The sequence below is a fragment of the Onychomys torridus genome, chromosome 2 (genome assembly GCF_903995425.1).
Source record: "Onychomys torridus chromosome 2, mOncTor1.1, whole genome shotgun sequence".
NCBI classification, from domain to species: Eukaryota; Metazoa; Chordata; class Mammalia; order Rodentia; family Cricetidae; genus Onychomys; species Onychomys torridus.
Window position 1 is genome coordinate 114,353,710 of NC_050444.1, and position 19,859 is coordinate 114,373,568.

A 19,859-nucleotide genomic window follows, 5' to 3' on the forward strand; every position below is an offset into this window, starting at 1 on the left:
GCTCTCCTGACTGAGACATCACACAGCTCTGCAGTTTCCACCTCGAGTTCATTCTGTAAACCAGGAAAAGTGTACATGAATGAAGAGGGTGGACTGCTCTGCCCCAGCAATAATTTTCCATTCTGGGTTCACCTTCTGCCAGCTAAAGAGCAAACTTATCCACTTCAATATGTGAGGAAGAAGCCTGACTCAAGGCCAAGCATAAGGAAGACAGGGACTTAACTCTGGGTATGGGAAGGAAGGGTTTCAATCAACAAGAAACAGGAAAGGAAACTGTTGAAGAGTCGTGGCAAGCAGCGGGAAACAGCCCAGTCTACAGGCTGACGCGGCATGGCCCAAGTACCCAATACTGTGGTTCCAAAGCTGGTCACTGTGATTTTTAGTTGGGTTGGGTTGGGTTGGATCCTGCCTTTCCCCCTTTCTGCAGGCAGTCCTGTGTGGAAGCAGATATGACATGCCATCCTTAGTGGGAAAGCTTGCCTGTAAAACATTTTAACACGGTGATATTAAGTCCCCCTCCAGAAGGACCTGGAAGAGCTCTGTTTTCCTGAACGATTCAAGGACCCTGGCAACTGAGCAGGAGTGAATTCACTAAAGTTTTTGGGGGTGAATGCTAGGATTCAGGGATGTGAAGAGGGCATTTTGTTTTGATTTTGGTTGGTCTTTGGTGTGGGTTGGTATCTGGTTTGCTCTGGTTTTTTAGTTTTTAGTCGCTTACAATATTTCAGATTCGTGCAACATTTCCCGCTGAGGAAGTTGGTAAATTTGCTCCATTATCCTAAGCCACCGAGGAGCAGGCTGCTGAGGTGATGGGCCCATGGACTAGAGGGCATTACTCGACTATTAGATGGGGTTCCTGGCTTTGGGGGAGACGGAAACAATGGAACTCTCATAAGCCTCTACCAGGGAAAGAAGCCGAGCCAGGGAATGCCTTTCGAAGTTCATCTGTGCTCAATAGCTGATGTTCCTTTCCGGACAACTTGAAAAGTCACTCAGTGGGCTTCAGCTTCCAGTGGAATCGGGACTGTACCACGCTGGCGCTCCCTCCTTCCCCTAGGGATGCTCCAGACAGCAGCCAAGTAGGGGGCATCAGCCAAGTCGGCTCCTAGGCCAGAGGGCGGCGCCTAACTGCCACCTCCTTTAGCAGTCCGCCAGCGGTCCTGACCTTGGCCAGCCCTTCTGTGCCTCCAGATCCCTGCTTCCACTCCCCCAGACTCTGGCTCTTCTCTGGGTCTGAAGTGGGAGATCTCCGTGGTCCGGATGGGTGGGGATGGGAGTGAGAGGCAGAATTGAATGTATGCTCAAATTCTCCTCCTCGAAACTCAGAAACTGAGAAAATCCGCGGATGCACAAAAACCCCACAAGAAAGGATGCTGGGAGACTGAAGCTGAGCGAGGCTGTGCACCCGCAGCGTCTGATGTCAGGTCCTTCAGAAGTGGGGAAACGGGTTTCCCATGCTGGATTTCCAAAAATGTTTAAAGTATAAGTATACTGCATTTTCTTTCTAAAACTCACAGCCTCTTAAGGCAAGAGTTTTGCGCCTGTGATTGTGATGGGGAGTTGTGGACTGCTAGAACAATGTTCCAAGCCAAAAAGCCAGGAGCAAGGCAAGCAGGCACAACCTGCTCTGTATTTTTATTCATTTGTTTTGGAAATTCTGTTAATGAGTTTGACCGAATGGAACAGTGGGCTCACACTAGCAGGTTGGAGGGAATCAACCTTTCTCTCCATGCTGTCAGCCAGACCCTTTCTGGCTAAAGGGGAACTTAACCTCGGAGACTACAATCCTAACACACTGACATCCTGGGCCATCCATCCCACTTGGGGAGTTCCAGGCCTGCCAGCCCCCTGTAGGCTGTCCCACTGTCCCTGGTAAAGCAGTTAATGCACCTGGGGCTGCAAAGTGCACAGGAAGAAGAAAGTGGGGCATTACTTTCCAACAAAGATGACCTAAGCCTGCCAGCACCTACCTCGTTCTGGAAACACCTAATCCCCACTTCCTCTATAAAGCTTAAAAGCAGCTTGCCTCCAACCCCGAACTGCAAACACAAGCACAATTGGTCCCTTAAGCATCCCCTGCCTGTGACCCTTCCCAAAGCCATGTTCAAGGGTGCACTCTGGGGATCCTTAAAAGGAGAGCGAAATTCAGGCTTTCGTTCCTTTCCCCTTAAACTAATGATACCAAGGAGCACATGAGGGATTTGTGGTGGTTTGGGCTTCATCATTCAAGGACAGAGACTGGGCCTAAGGTAACAAGTTGTACAGGCAAGAAACATCACAACAGGAAAAGGCAGGAACTGGAGCCCCAGAAACTTCTCTCCCAAGAAAACATTGCTTTCCTCCCACCTGGGTAGTGAGACATGAACTACTAAGCATGTACTGGTCATATAGGGTGGCTATTGAGTATTTACCTTGATCTGGTGAAGAGGGAACTCATGGCATTGGGATGCCCTGGACTATTCCTAATACTAAAGACTGCTGAGCTCCTTGATTCATGCACACATCATAAAAGTCAGATAAAGTGCTTAGAAACCTTATTTGAAACCCAAGAGTCATTCAAAGATCCAGCTATTCTATCTGACCCTTGCTTGTGCTGTGTACATAGTAGTGTGAGAATAACCTCTAACATTCATGGACTTGTTTCTTGGGATCTAAGCATTTCATGAGATAATGCACTTGATTATGACACCTTTATGAATTAGTTGCAGATATATTCCTTACTACATAAATGCAGGAAACTGAGGCAAAACTAAATTAAATAATTCGCCTGTGATTACTCAACTAACACATGTCCACACTAGCAAGTGGTTTGGCTCTAGCCTCCACTACATAGATGAAAATATCCAACAGCAGTCCTTGCATGTAACCCTGCTCTGCCTAGAGTTTTTTCTGAAACAGTAGGCAGGGAGTAATTAATCCCATTAATTTGGCCAATTTAGACAGCCAACATGGCACACAGCTATCACCCACTAAAATGTTACTTGCTCTGAATTACTCAAGTGATTCTGTACATTCTGTATACAGGTTATTAATAAACAAAAACAATGAATTTTTCCACCCTGCAAATCCTTTTGACTGATCTAGACAGTCTTTCTCCTCTTCCTCAAACGAAGAGCCATGTGACACTACTATTCTCAGAAGCATGGGTTACATGCTAAACACACTTAGAGCTAGTTCTCCACATGAAGGATGGAGTCCCATTAGACTGCACAGCGACCACCTGAAGAGTGTGCCCTCTCTCTTTAGTGTGCCTCGCCACCTAAATTGAGTCCTGAAGCCACTATGCCAAGAAAAACCATTTACAGAAGAGGAAAAGGAGCCATTGAAAAGAGGAGACTTGCTCATGCCCAGGCTAACAGAGAACCCAGAACTCTACTTATTCACTGGGGTCAGTCTTCTACCCACAAAGCAGATGGCCCCTGAGACTAAAACACAGTTTGAAAACAAAGTTTTAACACCCCTCTCCCCTTTTTGGTACAGATGATCTGTAAAAGAAGACTCTTACTGCTTTCTTCATTTCAGATGTGTTCTTAGAATGTCTTCACCAGATGTTCGCCCAGGAACTTCCCATTGCATTCTTCAACACTCGCCTGCATTGAAAAGCGTCATTTTAGATCTGCCCTCAGTTAATGATATTCCTTTTCTTTCTGTTTAAAAAAAAAAAAAAGGGAAATCTTACTTTGCCTACAAAAGAACCCAGTCTTTTCTGACTGTTCCTTAATGCTGGATTCTCTCACACTTTAGCTTTGTTCAGACTTTATTTTACGCCAACTTGCCCATGCTGCAAAAGATGGGGGTACTGGGCTGGAGTGACGGGCTCTTTTGGTTTTCCCCTTCACATACGCTAAGCTGAATCCTTCCACTTGGTCCTGGCGCGCACGCGCGAGCGAACACACACACACACACACACACACACACACACACACACACACACGTGCACTGTGCATGTGTGAGCGCCTATGGATCTGTGTGCGCGCGTTTGTGATTTAAAGTGGCACATCGAAGAGCTGGACTGAAGCAGTGAGTTATTTTGCGCGGTAAATCAGCTTGATTGTCTCCACGCTGTACTTCCATTATTCACCCGAGCTGGCCGGTTGCAGCGAGGAGACGAGCGTGCACTGCGGCAGAGCGTCCTGCAGCCCTGACTCCCGACCACTGCGGCGGCGGCGGCGGCGGCGGCGGCGCGGGGCGTGAGCTCTGATTGATTTTTTCCAGATCGCGTCTCCTTTGGCATGGCTCGCCAAAGGGAATCGAGTTGACTGCGGGAGCCTCGCAGGATGCATGTGGATTGGGTTTAGTACCTGCGCTTTAATTTTTTTTTTTCTTTTGGGGGAGGAGCCGAGTTGTTGGTGCTGGGAGATTTCGCTTTTCCGTTTTATTTTCCCTTTACTCAAAGAAAGAAAGAAAAGGAGAAAGAAAATGGCCACCAGAGCTTCTGAGCCATGGGAAGGCCAAACCTTTGCAGACCCGAAGACCACGTTGCGTGGGTCTCTGCCCTTCTCCCTCTTCTCCCTCCTGCGGTCTTGGCAGCTCTGCCACCAAGAGAAATGGGTTTCCGCACTTGTGTGAATCATTTGTCCTCATTTGCTTTTATTTTGCCAAGTAGTTGTCATTTTCTCCCTTTAGGACTGATCGTTTTGTCTGTCTTTTAAAATAAAAATGTGTCCAGACTAGGTTTCATCTGACTTCTGCTTAACAACCACAACATGCTGTGGAGGCAAACTCCTAACCATATCTGCAGACGGCACTTGGTGCGGGCGCAGCCAGTGGTGCTTGTGAGTGAGGTGGCTAATTAACCAATTGCTAGCTGTGTCCCGAGGGCTGTGCACTCTTAAGTACATCCATCGAGAGAACTGCTTTCACTTGCTGTCTCCCCAATGTTCTCCACAGCCAAGCACATGATCCATTTCCATTGTAGAAGCGGGATCCCAACTTGAGGACAGTTTTGACACCCTATTGTAGATTCCGGAGGCAGGAGAAAAACCTTTCCTAGACCCAAGAGTTGTCTTGCCCTTAACCTTTTTACCCAATGTTTGTGCTACTTTTCCTGAAGCTGCTGCCTGTCACAGAGGGCCGATGTCATTTGTCATGTTGGGAAGATAATTGCACCGTGAATGTGTAGATGTGTAAGTAATGTCACAGAGTGTATAATAACAACTTAAGCAACATGTCTTTGTTTAGACGGATGTAACTTTCCTGAGGTCTGTGTGTAGTTTGAAGGGTTTAAGTGCCACAGAGACTGCAAATGAGTGGCTTTCCATGATGGAAGTCTGGCTCCCCAGGCCCATCTTTGCATGCAATCCCAACATATAGATAGGTATTTGTTTCCCCCAGAATGAGGGGAGACATTGGGAAAGAAGAAGCCAAGCTGTTGGCTCTCCTTTACATGACAATCAGTTGGATTGTCCACAGTATGAGCCAATACCCCAGTTTTAGGGAAAGTGAAAAGCCAAATGAGACAGTTCAGCTGTACTCAGGTCAAGTACACAAGGAATATATGCCCAGTTAAGCAAGCTCTTCAATAGAACTAAAATGGAGCTTTCTAACAGTGTGGCTGAAATAATACACATGAGTATAATAATAATAATAATAATAATAATAATAATAATAATAATAATTTGACTTTAACATTTAAAACAGGCAGTAATATGTTTGAGTCACATCTATGATCTATAGGCAGTGCACAGTTCCCATACGTCTGTGATTTGGAAAGAGGTGGGTATGAGAGGAGACACATGCATAGTTAACATGTAGGCCCACCTAAAAGCAACCCATGCACTCAGAAAAGCCCTGCTCCAGGACAGCTGCACCTCTGCTTCCTCTTCTCAGAAAGCCCCAGATTCCTAGGCTTCAGATTGTACAGGACTCTGACACCTCTGTGTTGGAAATACAAAAATTCAAATAAGAGCACATGGGAACAGAAAGGCTAGGCACTACCGTGGCCTTCAGCTTGTAAATGCAGACCCAGGACTTTTTACAGCTTCATCTGTCTAAAAAAAATCAGTACTATGAACTCTGAAGTTCCTGGCCAGTCAGAAAAACTTTTTTAAGAAAAACGGGGGGGGGGGGGGGGGCACAAAGCGAACTTTCTTACTGTGGGACAAATCTAGCAAGAGTCACAGTATGCTGTTACTTGAAAGCTTTTTGGTTTGGGAAAATGAGTGTACAATTCCATGAAGTCAATAAACACTGTCCTGGCAATTATAGTGTTTCTCAGTTGTTTTTGTTTTTTAAAGTAATATAAAAATACTTAAAAAAAAAAAACTTCACATTTATCTTACTGGGACTGTTCTAAATCATCATTGGAGTACTTTTTAACTTTCAACATGGGATCCAATTCCTATGTTAAACCCCTACTGTGAGAAAGAAGGGGGCTGTGGCCATTGAACTTATACTCTGAGACAACTTACAGCAGTGTGGTTATGATGGGACATTTTTCAAAGAAAAGTTTTGAGCACACTAAAATGACTAGAATGACCTAGCAACAATATCAAAATAATGCAGACAACTGTAAAACTGTAGGTCCAGTTTAGCTTTGAAAGAAAAAGGAGGGTGAATTTAATAAGTTCTTGAATACTTCTCCAATCAAAAACATTCAGCTTAGGACTAAATAGGTAGCTCTGTAAATGTTATCTACTAAGAAAAACTATACTCTGGACATGCTACAGAAACTTTCAAAAGACTGGGGCTGTACTCCAAATAGCACTTGATGTTACAATATGCCTTGATTATCTGTAACATAAAAAGGCAGCTATCACCTCAAATTCTGACCGTTAGAAGCTAAATGTTTTAGAACATTAATAATTATAACATACTCTTCAATATTCACATTACATTTTCATCTGTTCAATAAGAGTTTCAAAAGAGGATCACTAGTGAAGAATTAGAGATGAAGAAAGGATGGGGGAGAGATGGAGCAATGTCACATGTTCATGCTCTAGAGAGGGTCACTGTGCTCGTAGCCTTCTGGCTGATAAGACAGCCCCACAGTGCCTCAAAGTGCTTCCTGTGTAAAGATCAGTGCATGCCTCACTCCCCCTGTCGGCTTTCCCCAGACCCTAATGTAACATCTGGCATAGCAGGGACATTCCGTAAATATTTCCAAACTTGAATTTATTTGAGAGTTGACTGTTATAGAAATGCTTGATAGTGAATGTAAATTTTGGTAGTGGTCAGGGACAGCTGAAAATTTTTTGTTCCTCAGACTGGAGAGTTAGCTCAGCAGTTCAGGGCACTGGTTCACCTCCCAGGGGACCTGGGTTCAATTCCTAGCACCCACATCGTGGCTCATGACCATCTCTAACTCCAGTCCCAAGGATCCAATACTCTCTCCTGGTGTCCATGGGCACCAGGCACTCACATGACACACAGGCACAAATGCAGGCAAAATGCTCACACACACAAGAGAAGTAATTTTTAACTTGTTTATAGCAGCTGTCTCATGACAAATTGAAACATGTTTGATGAATTGTCAATATTATTTCTCTTGGGAGAACTAGCACATTAATAGGCATATTGTTAAAACCTGAAATACACACCACTTTTTGGCTTCTTTGAAAACTTATTTTTCTGCTGTACAATGCTCATACCAAGTACATGGGAAACTTTAATTTTTCAAGCTTCAGTCTGACCCTGCTGCACAGCAGCCATCGCAAAGCGTGCTGGTCACACTAAGGCTTCTTTGTAACTGGCTCGCCTCGTTCTCTTTTGCTGTTCTTTCTTCAGTAAACACAAAGCGAAATACTGTGCCAAATAACAAAATGTTCCGAAGGTAAACGCTGTTCTTTCCAGCCTCATTTCACTGATTAGATGACTCCTAATATCTGTAATACAGCAAGGAATTTCGCATACTAAAACCCAGAGGTTTTTTTTTTTTTTGATTTTTGTTTTTGTTTTTTGTTTTTTTTTTGAGAGTAAAAACCAAGTTGCTTCTTGGTCTGTTACAAGCAATGGCCTACTAGGGTCCCTCACTGTTTTCATAGTTACAAAATTCTGTGGATGTTGCATGTGTATAACTTTCAGAGTAAAAAGAGGCGGGACATATAAAAGGAGCAGACAGCATCACTATCTAGTTCTACGATTTTATACACTATGCTCTCTCTTCATTTAGTTCTAGGTAGGAACTGACTATCTACTCCATGCTGGCTGGAATCTCTCTCTCTCTCTCTCTCTCTCTCTCTCTCTCTCTCTCTCTCTCTCTCTCAACACTGGCCTCAAGTTTGTGATTGTCCTACCTTAAGCTCTTTCTCAAGAGCTAGGATTACAGGCATGCAACACCACGTCTGGGCTTCAACATGAGACAATTCATAAAGAATAATTTACGAAGTCAGAATTAAACTACCTCAATTAAGGAAAAATTCCATTTAATGAAATATTTGTTTTCTGAAGCTATCCCATAAATGTAAAAATTTGTGATATTTAGTTTGTCTGTGTTTGTGTACGTGTGTGAAACAGACAGAGAGAGAGACAGAGACAGAGATGGACAGACAGACACACTAGAGACAGAACCCAGGGCCTTGTACATGCCAGGCAAGCCATCTATCATTGAGCTATATCCCAGAACAATATTTTTTAATGTAACAAAGGAACAGTAATCTCCCATCAGAGCTGTTTATTGTAAATTGCTCTAGTGTTAATGGAACTGAAATGTTAATTGACAAACAAAGGGCTGCCTTACCAACCACAGCAATGACCTAAAGACGTCACTGCACTCCTGTCCAGGTGAACAGTTCAGCAGAGTAGTGTGCACTTTTAAGAGAAATGGCAACTTCCCCCACCACTGTGCAGAGATGTACAATATAGTTTCTTGTTTTGTTTTTGTTTTTTTTTGTTTGTTTGTTTTTCAAGACAGGGTTTCTCTGTGTAGTTTTGGTGCCTGTCCTGAATCTCACTGTGTAGACCAGGCTGGCCTTGAACTCACAGTGATCTATCTGTCTGGCTCTGCCTCCTGCCCGGCAGTATTTTTTAATCAAGCTGTTTACTAAGTATCTTTGGCTCCAGGTTAGCCTCAACCAAATTTACTACTTTTTTAAAAAGGAGGGCCAAGAGTGTGGCTCAGCTGGTAGAGTGCTCATGTAACCCCCAAAGCCTTAGGCTTGATCCCCAGAATCCCATAAGCTGATTACAAGCCTGGAACCACAGCAGTATGAAGGTAGCTAAAGGAAGATTAAAAATTTCAAGACTCTCACTGATTGTGAAGTTCAAGGCTAGCCTGGAATATATAAGACCTTGTTTGTTTGATTGTTTTGGTTTTTAAGACAGGGTTTCACTGTGTAACAGTTCTGGCTGGCCTGGAACTTGCTTTGTAAACCAGGCTGGTCTGGAACTCAGAGACCTGCCTGCCTCTGTCTCCCAAGTGCTAGGATTAAAGGTGTGCACCACCGCCTGACAATTTTTAAAAAATTATTAATAAAAATTAAAAAGGGAAAATAATATTATGGAGGAAAATGATGAGTGGCTTGTTACTAAAGCTCCAAAATCATTTCCATACTGCTACCATGGTAATTTTTATAGAAAAAGAAATCTGGTCTTATTACCAGTTTCTTTGTATCTCTTAGTGATTCTCCACTGCTCTTACCTGGGCTTTGAGACTGACACCAACCTACTCTGTTTGCTTCAAATAAGAACAAGAACAACAATTCAACAACACCAGTTGTTAGAGTCCTCCTTGCTGACTTTATTCTGGGAATCTTGTGAAAAAGAAAAGTCAAAAGAGGCAGCAGAGCTCCTGGACCCAGGTTGGAAAAGAGACTCTGAAGCCAGTACCCATGCCAACCTGGTCCCAGTTCCCAGTTCCTCTCTTTCTACTTTTTGACGAGTTGTGTGTTCTTAGTATCAGCATGAATGTGAAAAGTCATGGGTCAGAGGTGCCAAACCCCAGCTCTGCTCTTCTTTTCCTGCTGCTGATTGTCTGCTCTTATAGACATCCATGCTATCCATGTTAAACTAGGTCAATTCTGTCTCACCACAAGGGGAGCACTGGCAGAGTTAGACCAGGCACTTGACCAATGGCTGAAGAGTTCTAGGACAAGGTTCCCATCCATCCCACTCCCTTATCCCTTTTCCCACACCTAGAGCATCTCAGTGAAGCCTGATCTCTCGGTGACCACACTGTCTATGGTGTATAAGGCAACAGTGGCAGAGGATGTGATGGGAGGTATGTGCCAAACTTTCCAACATCTGAAAATCTGTGTTGCTTTGGAAAACCACTCCAGACTTTCATAATATTTTCTGGATATGGTATATTTCAAAAGTTCTTACTCTTTTTTCTTTAATTATTAAGAAACTGAAGGTAAAAATCGTTCTCTCTCTCTCTCTCTCTCTCTCTCTCTCTGTGAGTGTGTGTGTGTGTGTGTGTGTGTACACATATTTGTGTGAAGGTTCATGTGCAAGTGTGCAAATGTGAAGGGCAGAGGAGGACATCAACTAGGCTGGCTGGTTGGCCAAGAGGCTCCCAGGATCTACCTGCCACTCCTTCATACCTCCATTGCTGGGATTATAGTCACATAAGTCCACAACCGCATTTATATGGGTGGAGGAGATTTAAACTCAGGTCTTTGTGCATATTTGCATAGGATCCATTGAGCCATCTCCCCAGGCCTCAAGGTCAAATGTTAAATCAACCTTAATAAAGGACACAGGATCTCACTGCATGGGCTTTAGACGCTGTTCTCATTTTCACTTATTTGTATCGTGTGTGTGTGTGTGTGTGTGTGTGTGTGTGTGTGTGTGTGTATTATACATCCTTCTATGCCAATATCTAGAGAATACAGAAGAGATGAGCATGACTAAATAGTATCATTCTTTGCCCTCATAGGCCTCTAGAGATGAGCAGCTATTGACAGTTTGGGTCCCCACAGAGCTGAACGCAGGTTGTTTTGGTTTTGTTTTGGTTTTGGTTTTTGTTTTCTCCAGTTTGTCTCACACAATTTCACTGAATCCTCCTCGACTCTTACGAAGGCTGATAATATTTATGTTTTACAGAGGAGAAGTCAGAGGGGCTTGCCGGTCAAACCGACCTGTCCAAAGTCACCAGTGGTAGAGAGCAGAGCCCATAACTCTAAACACAGCATCCTCACCTCCCCTTCACCCTCCTTTGGTGTCCCAGAAATTACCCTTTACTGTCTGCACGTGCTGGTACTAGCCTGGACTTTGTTTTAATAATTCAATGTTTCCTTTCTTTCACTGGGTTCATCAGCAGTACGGCTCTTTTCCTAGTCTTCTTTCAGATGTTGATAGCAGACACAGTCATGTGCTCCTTCCCTGTTCCTGCAGAGTAGCCTCTGCATGACGTAATATGCCTGGCACTGGGCTAGGGGCTGATTCTTTCCCAGCCGTGTGGCCAGCTCCTTAACTCTGCTGGTCTCCTTGTTATCATCTGTAGAACGTGGTGGCCGGATCCTCATGAGTTCTCTTCAGTTTTCTCCTTCCAAGTGACCCCAGCTGCTTACTGAGATGACATTCTCTTCAGTCTCTGGCAGTTGTTGTGTTGTGTCCAAGAAGAAAAGGATGGGGGCCACATGTTTGCTTTTGATTATGATTACAGGCTGTAACCATGGAAATTGTACTTAAGAAATTCAAAGTCCGCATTCCTTCCTAAAGGGGACATCACAGATTAGAGCTTGAAGGGGAATTCTAGGTGAACTGGATGTTCTACCCAACTATTGACAAGTGCATGGGAGCTTGATTATCTCTCCACAGCTTGTTGAACCATAGTGTCCTCAACTATGAGAAGGGAATGGCACCTATTCAGCAAGAAGGTTAAAGGTAATTGGCACGGCATCCTGTGAAAGGCAAATTCAGAGTCTCTCTTTGTGGATCAATTCTCCCCAGTGATAATGCCCTCTTTATCAAAAGCATACATCTAACTTGGTTTATTACCAGAGCATTGAAGGTGGGAAAGGCAGCCATTTTCTGTATTTACCCACACATTTACAGCTATCTAATAAGGGTCTACTATGGGCACTTTGTATAGACATATACAAGAATGAATAAAATAATTGTCTGTATGAGTATATATAAATAATTGATATTTAACAAATAGAGCTTTAGATGTTAGAAAGCAAAGGAGATTTTGGGCAATTCCGCCTAAAAAGAGTGAGAAGTAGCATAAAATTAGCTGTTGAAAATGAATGGAATAGAGAGAAAACATCAGGAAGTTCTGGGTAAGATGGAATGACATGCATGCACGCATGCGCATGCACACGTACAAGAAGGATACACATATATGGTATGTCAGAAAGTAATAAAAAAGAAAAGGAAGACATTGCTTGTGGTAAGGATGAGAAAGCAGGAGGGAGAGAGTGAGTAAAAGGAGCATCTGAAAAAGAAGGCCGAGGATAAAATTTAGTAGTAAATCCTAAACTGGGGAAAGCCCTCGGGGTTTCTAAGAGATAACAATTGAATGGAATTCCCAAATTTTGTTACTCTTGGTTATCAGTCCACCGTAATCTCAGAGGCTTCCATATAACTCGAACTGAGGAAGTATCTCTGCCAAACCAAGTCATTCAGAGATTCGCATTTTTCCATCCGGCTGCTCTCGTGCCTCCTGGGCACTGTCCCAGCCTTTCCACTTCATGTTAGGCCCTCTCTTTTGCCTTTGGGAAGGTCCATAAACAAGGCAAAGTTTCTTTCAACAAATGACCTAAGAACTGGGTGCCACTCACGTGCCATTGAAAACTTAATCACATGTCATATACTTCCCCAAGAAAAGGAGTGGTAAGTATTGACTCTAAGACTCAAAACTGTTCATCTATATATCCAAGACAATAAGACAGATTGGGGATGTGGAAGGGGCAATATATGCCCAAAGTTGCTTACTTAGGGGCCTTATTAATTCCTAGATTTAATTTTGCTTATAAAAGTTATCATTTATAATCCTATGGTAATCCTGTGACTGCCCATGTTAATTGGCTTGCTTTAAAAACTCATTGGTTGATCTAGGACCTACACAGGGAAATTGATAAAATAGAAATATACATTTTTGTTTCAATGTTCCATTTTGTTCACAATTAGAACAGACTGATTATCAAAACATCCTGCAATTTTGAACAGCATCTCAAAATTCTGTCAAGCTCTGGTGTTCTAGTTTCTGTCAATGGCCGGCAAGAAGATTAGGGTTCTATCTGGGTCAACAAAGCAGAATTCCTGGAAGAGCTGACTATTTTCAAGGCATAAAGCCAAACTCCGTGGAACCTGAGGCTCACAATGAGGTTAGCAAATCCGAGTCACCCTTCTTGATGAGCTTTTTGGTATGGTGGAACAGAATTTACTTGGCTGCAAACTCAAGATTTAGGACAAACCAATCAGGTGTAAACACATATAGGAGTACTAGGCATTACTGGTGTCATTTTTATATTATTTACTTAATTATTACATGGAAGGGCATGATGGAAGTAGCAATTTGTGAACAGAGAGTTCCTCTTCTGCCTTTATAGGTGGGCATGTGGACACCAAGGAATGTCTGGAAAAGTGTTATTTCTGAATTGTAACCACTGATCAAATTCCTTAACAACTTTGTTGGTGGTGCCTCTCCTTTCTTACCTCTGTGCCATTATGTTAGCTTTCTCTGGCTGTGATCAAAACACTAGAGAAAACAACTTTAAAACAGGATTTATTTTGGTTCATAGTTTCTGAGCCTTCATCCCACAGGCCTTGTTTCTGATTCTGGGCCTGTGGTAAAGCAGAAGTTCATGGCTACCACCCTAGGTTGGGCGTGGTGGGGGGGGTGCAAGGCGTGCAAGGAGGGGGTCACTGGGAAGAAGCTACTCACCTTCATGGTGCCCAGGGGATATAGAAAGAGGAGCCTAGGATACGACATAGCCACAAGGCCACCCCTCCAGTAATTTGCTCCCCTAAATCTAGGCCTCATCTCACTCAAGAACCTTCCAAGATAACACCACTAGCTAGGGGAACTTAGCAGAACACTCCATACCCAAATATAACCCCATCTTCTACAGAACCTTATTCTCATGGTTTGCAGATGAGCTAGGGTTCAGGTCTTCACCTTCTTCAGCCTCAAAGTGCTTGCTCTCTCCCTCTCCCTCTTCCTCTCTCTCTCCCTTCTTTACTAGAGTGAGCTTCCTAATTAGCAAATTTTATTGTGTTTCTTTCTTTAGCTAAATACTTTTGATGACTTCCCAATCTTTCAAATGAAAACTTAAATTGCCCATAAGCCTCTCCACGATTTTGCCTTAGACTGACCTTGTAACTTGTCATCTAGTTACTATAAAGCAAGTCGATACAAACTAATCAGCCACCATGCATCACTTGTATACATTAACTGGAGAGGGATGACCTGTTCCTCCCTTGTCTGACAAATGCATACTTTTGGTTCATTGCCAATATCATTTCCCAGCCCTCATGACACTATTGGCATAGCCATGTAGACTTGGTCAATACTGTCACATGTAATTATGTATATATGTGTATGCACACACACACACACACACACACACACACACACACACATATAAATGTCACATCATTGTGTTTAGAACATGGCTCAATATGATGAATCCAATATACACATATTAGGTGAATGTTTCTCATCTTCCAAACAAGGAAGCTAATGCTTGCAGATGCTAAATAATTTGTAGAAAGTCACATGGTACGACCAATATTAAAACCTAAAATGGACTCTGAAACACATGATATGCTGTTGAATAGATGGGCATATTCAAGATCACTTTGGTAATGACTTCAACCTACCACATTAAATCAGGATAATGAACTACACACACTCCACAGAAAACTTACTGTTGCCAACTACTTATGAGGCCTGGCTTGCTCAGCAGTGTGGGTTATTCAGACCATGGCAGTGCAGTGGGAACCTCCTGGACTTATCTAAGGTTCTTAACCCTTGATAAAATGGCTTTTCATTCTTACAACAGGTCAGTGTCCTTTTTAAAAAAAAAAAAATAGATGTGATTATAACTGTTTGAAGGCAACAGAGCCTGGTACCAGTTGAAGTAGGCCTAGGGTGTTTTTTTTTATTACTTAAACTATTGTTTATCATCACCATGGACATCATTATTACCTAAGCCATTCTATTTAGTTTATTTCTGAGTCAGAGTAGTATGCCAAATGGAAGTGGATGTGGGGTGGACAAGGCCTGGATGGACCGCCACAGGTTGTACAGAGTGGAAGCTTATCCTAGTCGTTGAAAAGCCCCCCCCCCCCAGCCAGTGCTCGTCTAATGCTAGACAGCCACAGTAAGATTCCCCCCAGCAATGCAGCTCAGCTGACTAGTTGCTAAGTGCACGACTGAAGTGAAATTTATGGTTCAAAATAAAATGTGAGACAGTCTTTACTTAAACTGTGAGTGGTCTTACTAACTGATTAGATCTTTTCACCAAGGGCAGTTATGGAAATCAGAGGACCAGGATGTTTCTTAGTTCTCTTGGCTGGATAACTTTTTTTTTTTTTAATATCAGGTGAGCTAATTATACAATTTCAGTAATCCATTTATTCCGCAAAGCATCCTAAGTTACTTCAGGGACACTAAGCAAACACATTAAAAACAGCAACAATAACAGAGTAACAAAAAGTGCAAGTCGAGTGTGACTTTTTTTTTCCATTTAAAGAGATATTCCCTTTAATACCATTGGTTCGTGCTCTGCACCAAAGAGTATTTTGATGCTTAAAACTAACACATAAAACAAGTTTGACGGTGAAATAGCCACATGACATGGTCGTAAAGAGTATGGGTTTGTGGAATAAGACAGGTCGGTGGGAAGGAGAAGGATTTCTCATACCAATTACTAACATGCCCCTGCCCGAGTCGTTACCCTTTCAGATCTTTTCTGGAGGGTAAGAGGGGGAGGGATTGCTTCAGACTTTGTACAATCCAGGGTTTGCATGAATATTGATAAACTAGGAGTTTGGCGATCGAATTAGAATGTTGTTAAAGCATCAATGCTTTACAGGAGCTGCATTCTTGCTGGAGCCCACCTAGCCATTCTGTGTTCCGTCCTCTAGAGAACAGGGCCACTCTCCTGTTCTAAACCCAGGAAGAAAGCCTTATCTCATTGAAGTTCTCTGACATTTTGCTCCGTCTTGATTTAACGGACCAGAGAGGATCTTTAACTCCCGGTCTACATCAATGCAAATAAAGGTTAAATCTCACACTAACCATCATGAACTAGTCTAATAACTCACGAGAGGCTCTGGAAAAAGAAACCAAAAAAGCAGGTGTGCAGGCGTGATTAAAACATGCAAAACCGGCATGACTGCAGGCAAACGTTCCGTAATCTTCCCATCTCCAAAAGCCCGCTGTGAGCTCTGCAAGCAAGGAAACTTCCCCTGCGCCAAAACCCGTATCCCAGAAGCCGGGCCTACAACCCAGGGGACGTTCTGCAACCGGGAGTCCCGACCGGAGCTTGCGCTGAAGGCCGGGGCTCCCATTGGCCACGCGCCTTGGGGGAGGGGGGGAGGAGACTGCGCCGAGCGGGAGGAGGGGAGGCCCGGGCCTGTCCCTGCCCCCTCCGGCCCCTCCGCCTCGTGCGTGGTTACTATGCAAATTGCAGCGATTGCGGAAATAAACAAGGGGGTAGGGAGAGGAAAGAGGGGCTGCCGAAAGGATCGCAACTTCTGCAAAGTCTCTTACAAGCACACCAGGCAAATCCAGAGAGAATGTGAGAAGCAACCAGCCCGGGTTAGATTGGATCGCTTTCAGAAAGGAGAGCGAGAAAGAAAGAGACCGCGAGAGAGGGAGAGGTTGTGAGAGAGAGAGAGAGAGAGAGAGAGAGAGAGAGAGAGAGAGAGAGAGAGAGAGAGAGATCTGCAGTGGCAGAAGCCTTTTGATTTGGAGTTAAAAAAATTATCCAAGAAGCCTGCAATTGGCCAGCAGCTTTAAAAAAAACCTCTTCCGGGTTTTCAACGGTTCCAAGTTTATTTAGCTATTTTTTTTTTTTCTAATGCAAAAAACAGGGGACAAGCTATGAAGCAATTCGTCTGAGCATTTTAAAGTTTCTCACGTACTCTTTTTACATTGCAATGGTACGTGGTACATCTTAAACTTTCTATTTTACATTTATACTATATGCGTTATATAAGACTTTTAAATTTCTCTGTCTCGAATATGCACTTAAGTGATTGCTGGGTAAATGTCTATTGTGATGATTTTCTTTTAAAGATGCAGCTTTGTGGATGGCGTTTTTATTATGTGCAGCAGAGACCGGGTTTTTCTTTCTTTCTTTCTTTTTTTTTTTTTTTTTCTTCCAGGATTTGAAAAAATTGCTGAGCTTAACAGATTTTTTTCCTCCTAGCGCTTGCTCGGTTCCAGAAAAGGGGGGGAGGGGAAGGGGGGCTCCTGTACGTGCTCTGCTCTGTTAAAGACGTCTGGCCTCTGCAGTCAACCTAACCCGAAAAGAAATGTCTGGACCCAAGAATAATTGACGATTCGATCCTCTAATCAATGAGACAACATACGAGATTGACAGAAGCTCTATCCAATCATGAGAAAGCTTGGGCATACAAAGGCTCGTAATAGCCATAGGGGGCGGGGCAAAGGAGATCTGAAGTTCTCTGCAGTTCTGAAGGGGATGGTGTGTGTAGTTCAGGCTGTCAAAGATACCAGCGCTTCCGGATTTAGCAATCACAATAGGAGTTTTTGAGTTTAAAGAAGAAAAAAGCTGTTTGGGGGATTTTTGCATGAATCCTGTGTGCCTTTTGACTTTGCTCTTTTGGAAAATTCTGCTAGAGTAATATTTTAGCTTGCATTTGTTGTTGTTTTTAATACTCGGAAGTTGGTAACTTGTAGAAGGAGAGGTTTAACTTCTTTGAGAAATATGCCTCAATTTGGGGAATGCACTGAGCGTTTCAAAACTTCTCACTGATTCTTTTAGAATCTTTGGCATATCAAAGGAAGAGAATGCTTCATAGGCGGATGGACAGCTGTTTTGTAGATCTGAAAAGGAGGAGGGAAGGAGTGGATTTTCTTGAATTCTACTGTTTCAGATGATGTTCAGTAGCAATGAGCATTTTAAGACCTGCCAAGTTCACATTTCTACTTGTTACCACAACAACCCATCTGGAGGGTGCCTGTGTGGCAGATAACTGACTCTCCCCTTTAGCTGCAGTCCGGCCTCTTGTTCATGTCTTTGATATCTGTATGGTGGAAACCAACTGCCTTAGTTTGTCTTGGAGATGTAACTTGCATCTTCTGGCTCAAATATATCAACCACCACCTAATTCTGTAGGGAATGGATGGAAAATAATATGGATTCCTTACTTTTTTTTTTTTTTTTTAGTGTGGATTTAATACTCATCCAACTACTTCCCTGGGCCTTGGGCCTTGCAGTCAAAGCTGGTTTGAAAAGTTGATGTGACAATTCACTTGTATGCTCAATTCAACAACATGATTCAATTGGGGATTATATGCAAGTAAGAGAAATCTGCACGAGAGTTACCAGCAAGTCAAAAACTTGTGAAGAAAATGATGGAAAAGGCTAGTTAATAGAGTTAGTCTTGGTAATAACTATAGAGCAAGTGGTATTGTCACTTAGGAATCCTAGCCTCATCTTCATTACTTTGGGCATGAAAATCTAAACCACGTTAATACAATTTCCCAATTAAGTAGACTAGAAATGAGAGGTATTTCAGATGTATGTAGAAGTGAAACTTTATTGACGTAATTTATACATCTAAGAGGATTTCACTAAAGCTGGCAAGGTACCGTTTCTGCAAATAAAACAGTAAATGCAAGGCTGGGCTCTGTGCCAGGGAGAATATGGATAGCAGAGAGCATGGCAGGAACCTCCGTTTTGCAAAGACAATCCAGTTTCAAGGCAGCCTCCTACTACTTGCAAAATAAACGACTGGAGTAATGTTTCCAATAAGGGGTTTACCCTTCCTAACAATGGGTCATTTATATGATTGTAATAAACTAGTTTCCATGTATCACCTGTGTTTCCTACCCCCTCTTTTCCCTTCTCGTTGCCCCTCCCTTTCCTCCTCCTTCTTTCCCTTCCTTCCTTCCTCTCCCTCCCTTAGTATCTTTGTGAACTCTAGACAAGGATTTACTCTTGCAACCTAGAAGAGGGGAGAAAGTTAGAAATGCTTTTTACCCTGCCTGTCCTCTCAGGAACATCTGTTTCTTTGTGTGTTTAAATTTATGCCTGTTGGAGAGAAAGTTACCAGAAGCCATTCTGTAACTGTAACTCTTCTACGGTATTTTTCTCAGTCTAGTTTGTAAAGGCTGTAGTTGGAACTGGGCTTTGTAGTGTTCCCCCGCCTTCCACCCTCCTCCGGAGCGGGGGAGGGAGCGGGAGTTGGCCCAGATAGGAGAGAAAGCAGGAGCGGATGTGGAGGGCTTTGGTGCTGAACTTGGATCCAGCTCTTGCCTAGAGGGCGCAAACAATCGTCCCATATCCAAAAGTCTTACGAAGGGCGCCAAAAGTTACTTAAGATAATATTGCTAACCGCAGAATGCTGGAAATCGCGGGCACATCCACTGCTGCAACAAAAGAAGTTTCTAAAGTGGAAATAACAGCATTCAATTACTTTCCCCCATTTAAAAAAAGAAGGCACAGCGAAAGCCAGTTATTTAAAAAAAAAATTCCCCTTGAGAATCAAAAGTAAGAATCTTTGCTGTTTTGAAAAGAGACATGAGAAGTGTATCTTTATATAAATAATAATAATAATAATAATAATAATAATAATAAATCCGCTTTGGAAGAGAGCTTCCCCAGAGCACACACGGGACAATAACTTGTCACTGTGCCTCAGTTACATGTTGGGTCCCTCAGCCAGAAACTTCTGTCGAGGAAACTTGGAGAGTCTTGAAGTTATAGATCCCAGCAAAGGGTTTCATGGCCAGGAATGTTTCTCTAACTCCTCTTAGCTTGGAGGACATTTCT

General features: G+C 43.1%; 1 protein-coding gene and 1 long non-coding RNA gene across 2 annotated transcripts in view; one reads left to right on the forward strand and one right to left on the reverse strand.

The window, feature by feature from the left end:
* Nucleotides 1-19,859, reverse strand: part of LOC118577445 — a 28,064-nt gene that overhangs the window by 5,342 nt on the left and 2,863 nt on the right. The window contains exon 2 of the long non-coding RNA XR_004944199.1: nucleotides 3,506-3,590. This is a non-coding gene — a long non-coding RNA (uncharacterized LOC118577445). The remainder of the gene's footprint in view (nucleotides 1-3,505; nucleotides 3,591-19,859) is intronic.
* Nucleotides 16,560-19,859, forward strand: part of Nfia (nuclear factor I A) — a 339,960-nt gene continuing 336,660 nt past the window's right edge. The window contains exons 1-2 of the mRNA XM_036177614.1: nucleotides 16,560-16,654; nucleotides 16,930-16,998. Of these exons, the coding sequence (XP_036033507.1) occupies nucleotides 16,996-16,998 (3 nt within the window). The 5' untranslated portion in view covers nucleotides 16,560-16,654; nucleotides 16,930-16,995. The remainder of the gene's footprint in view (nucleotides 16,655-16,929; nucleotides 16,999-19,859) is intronic.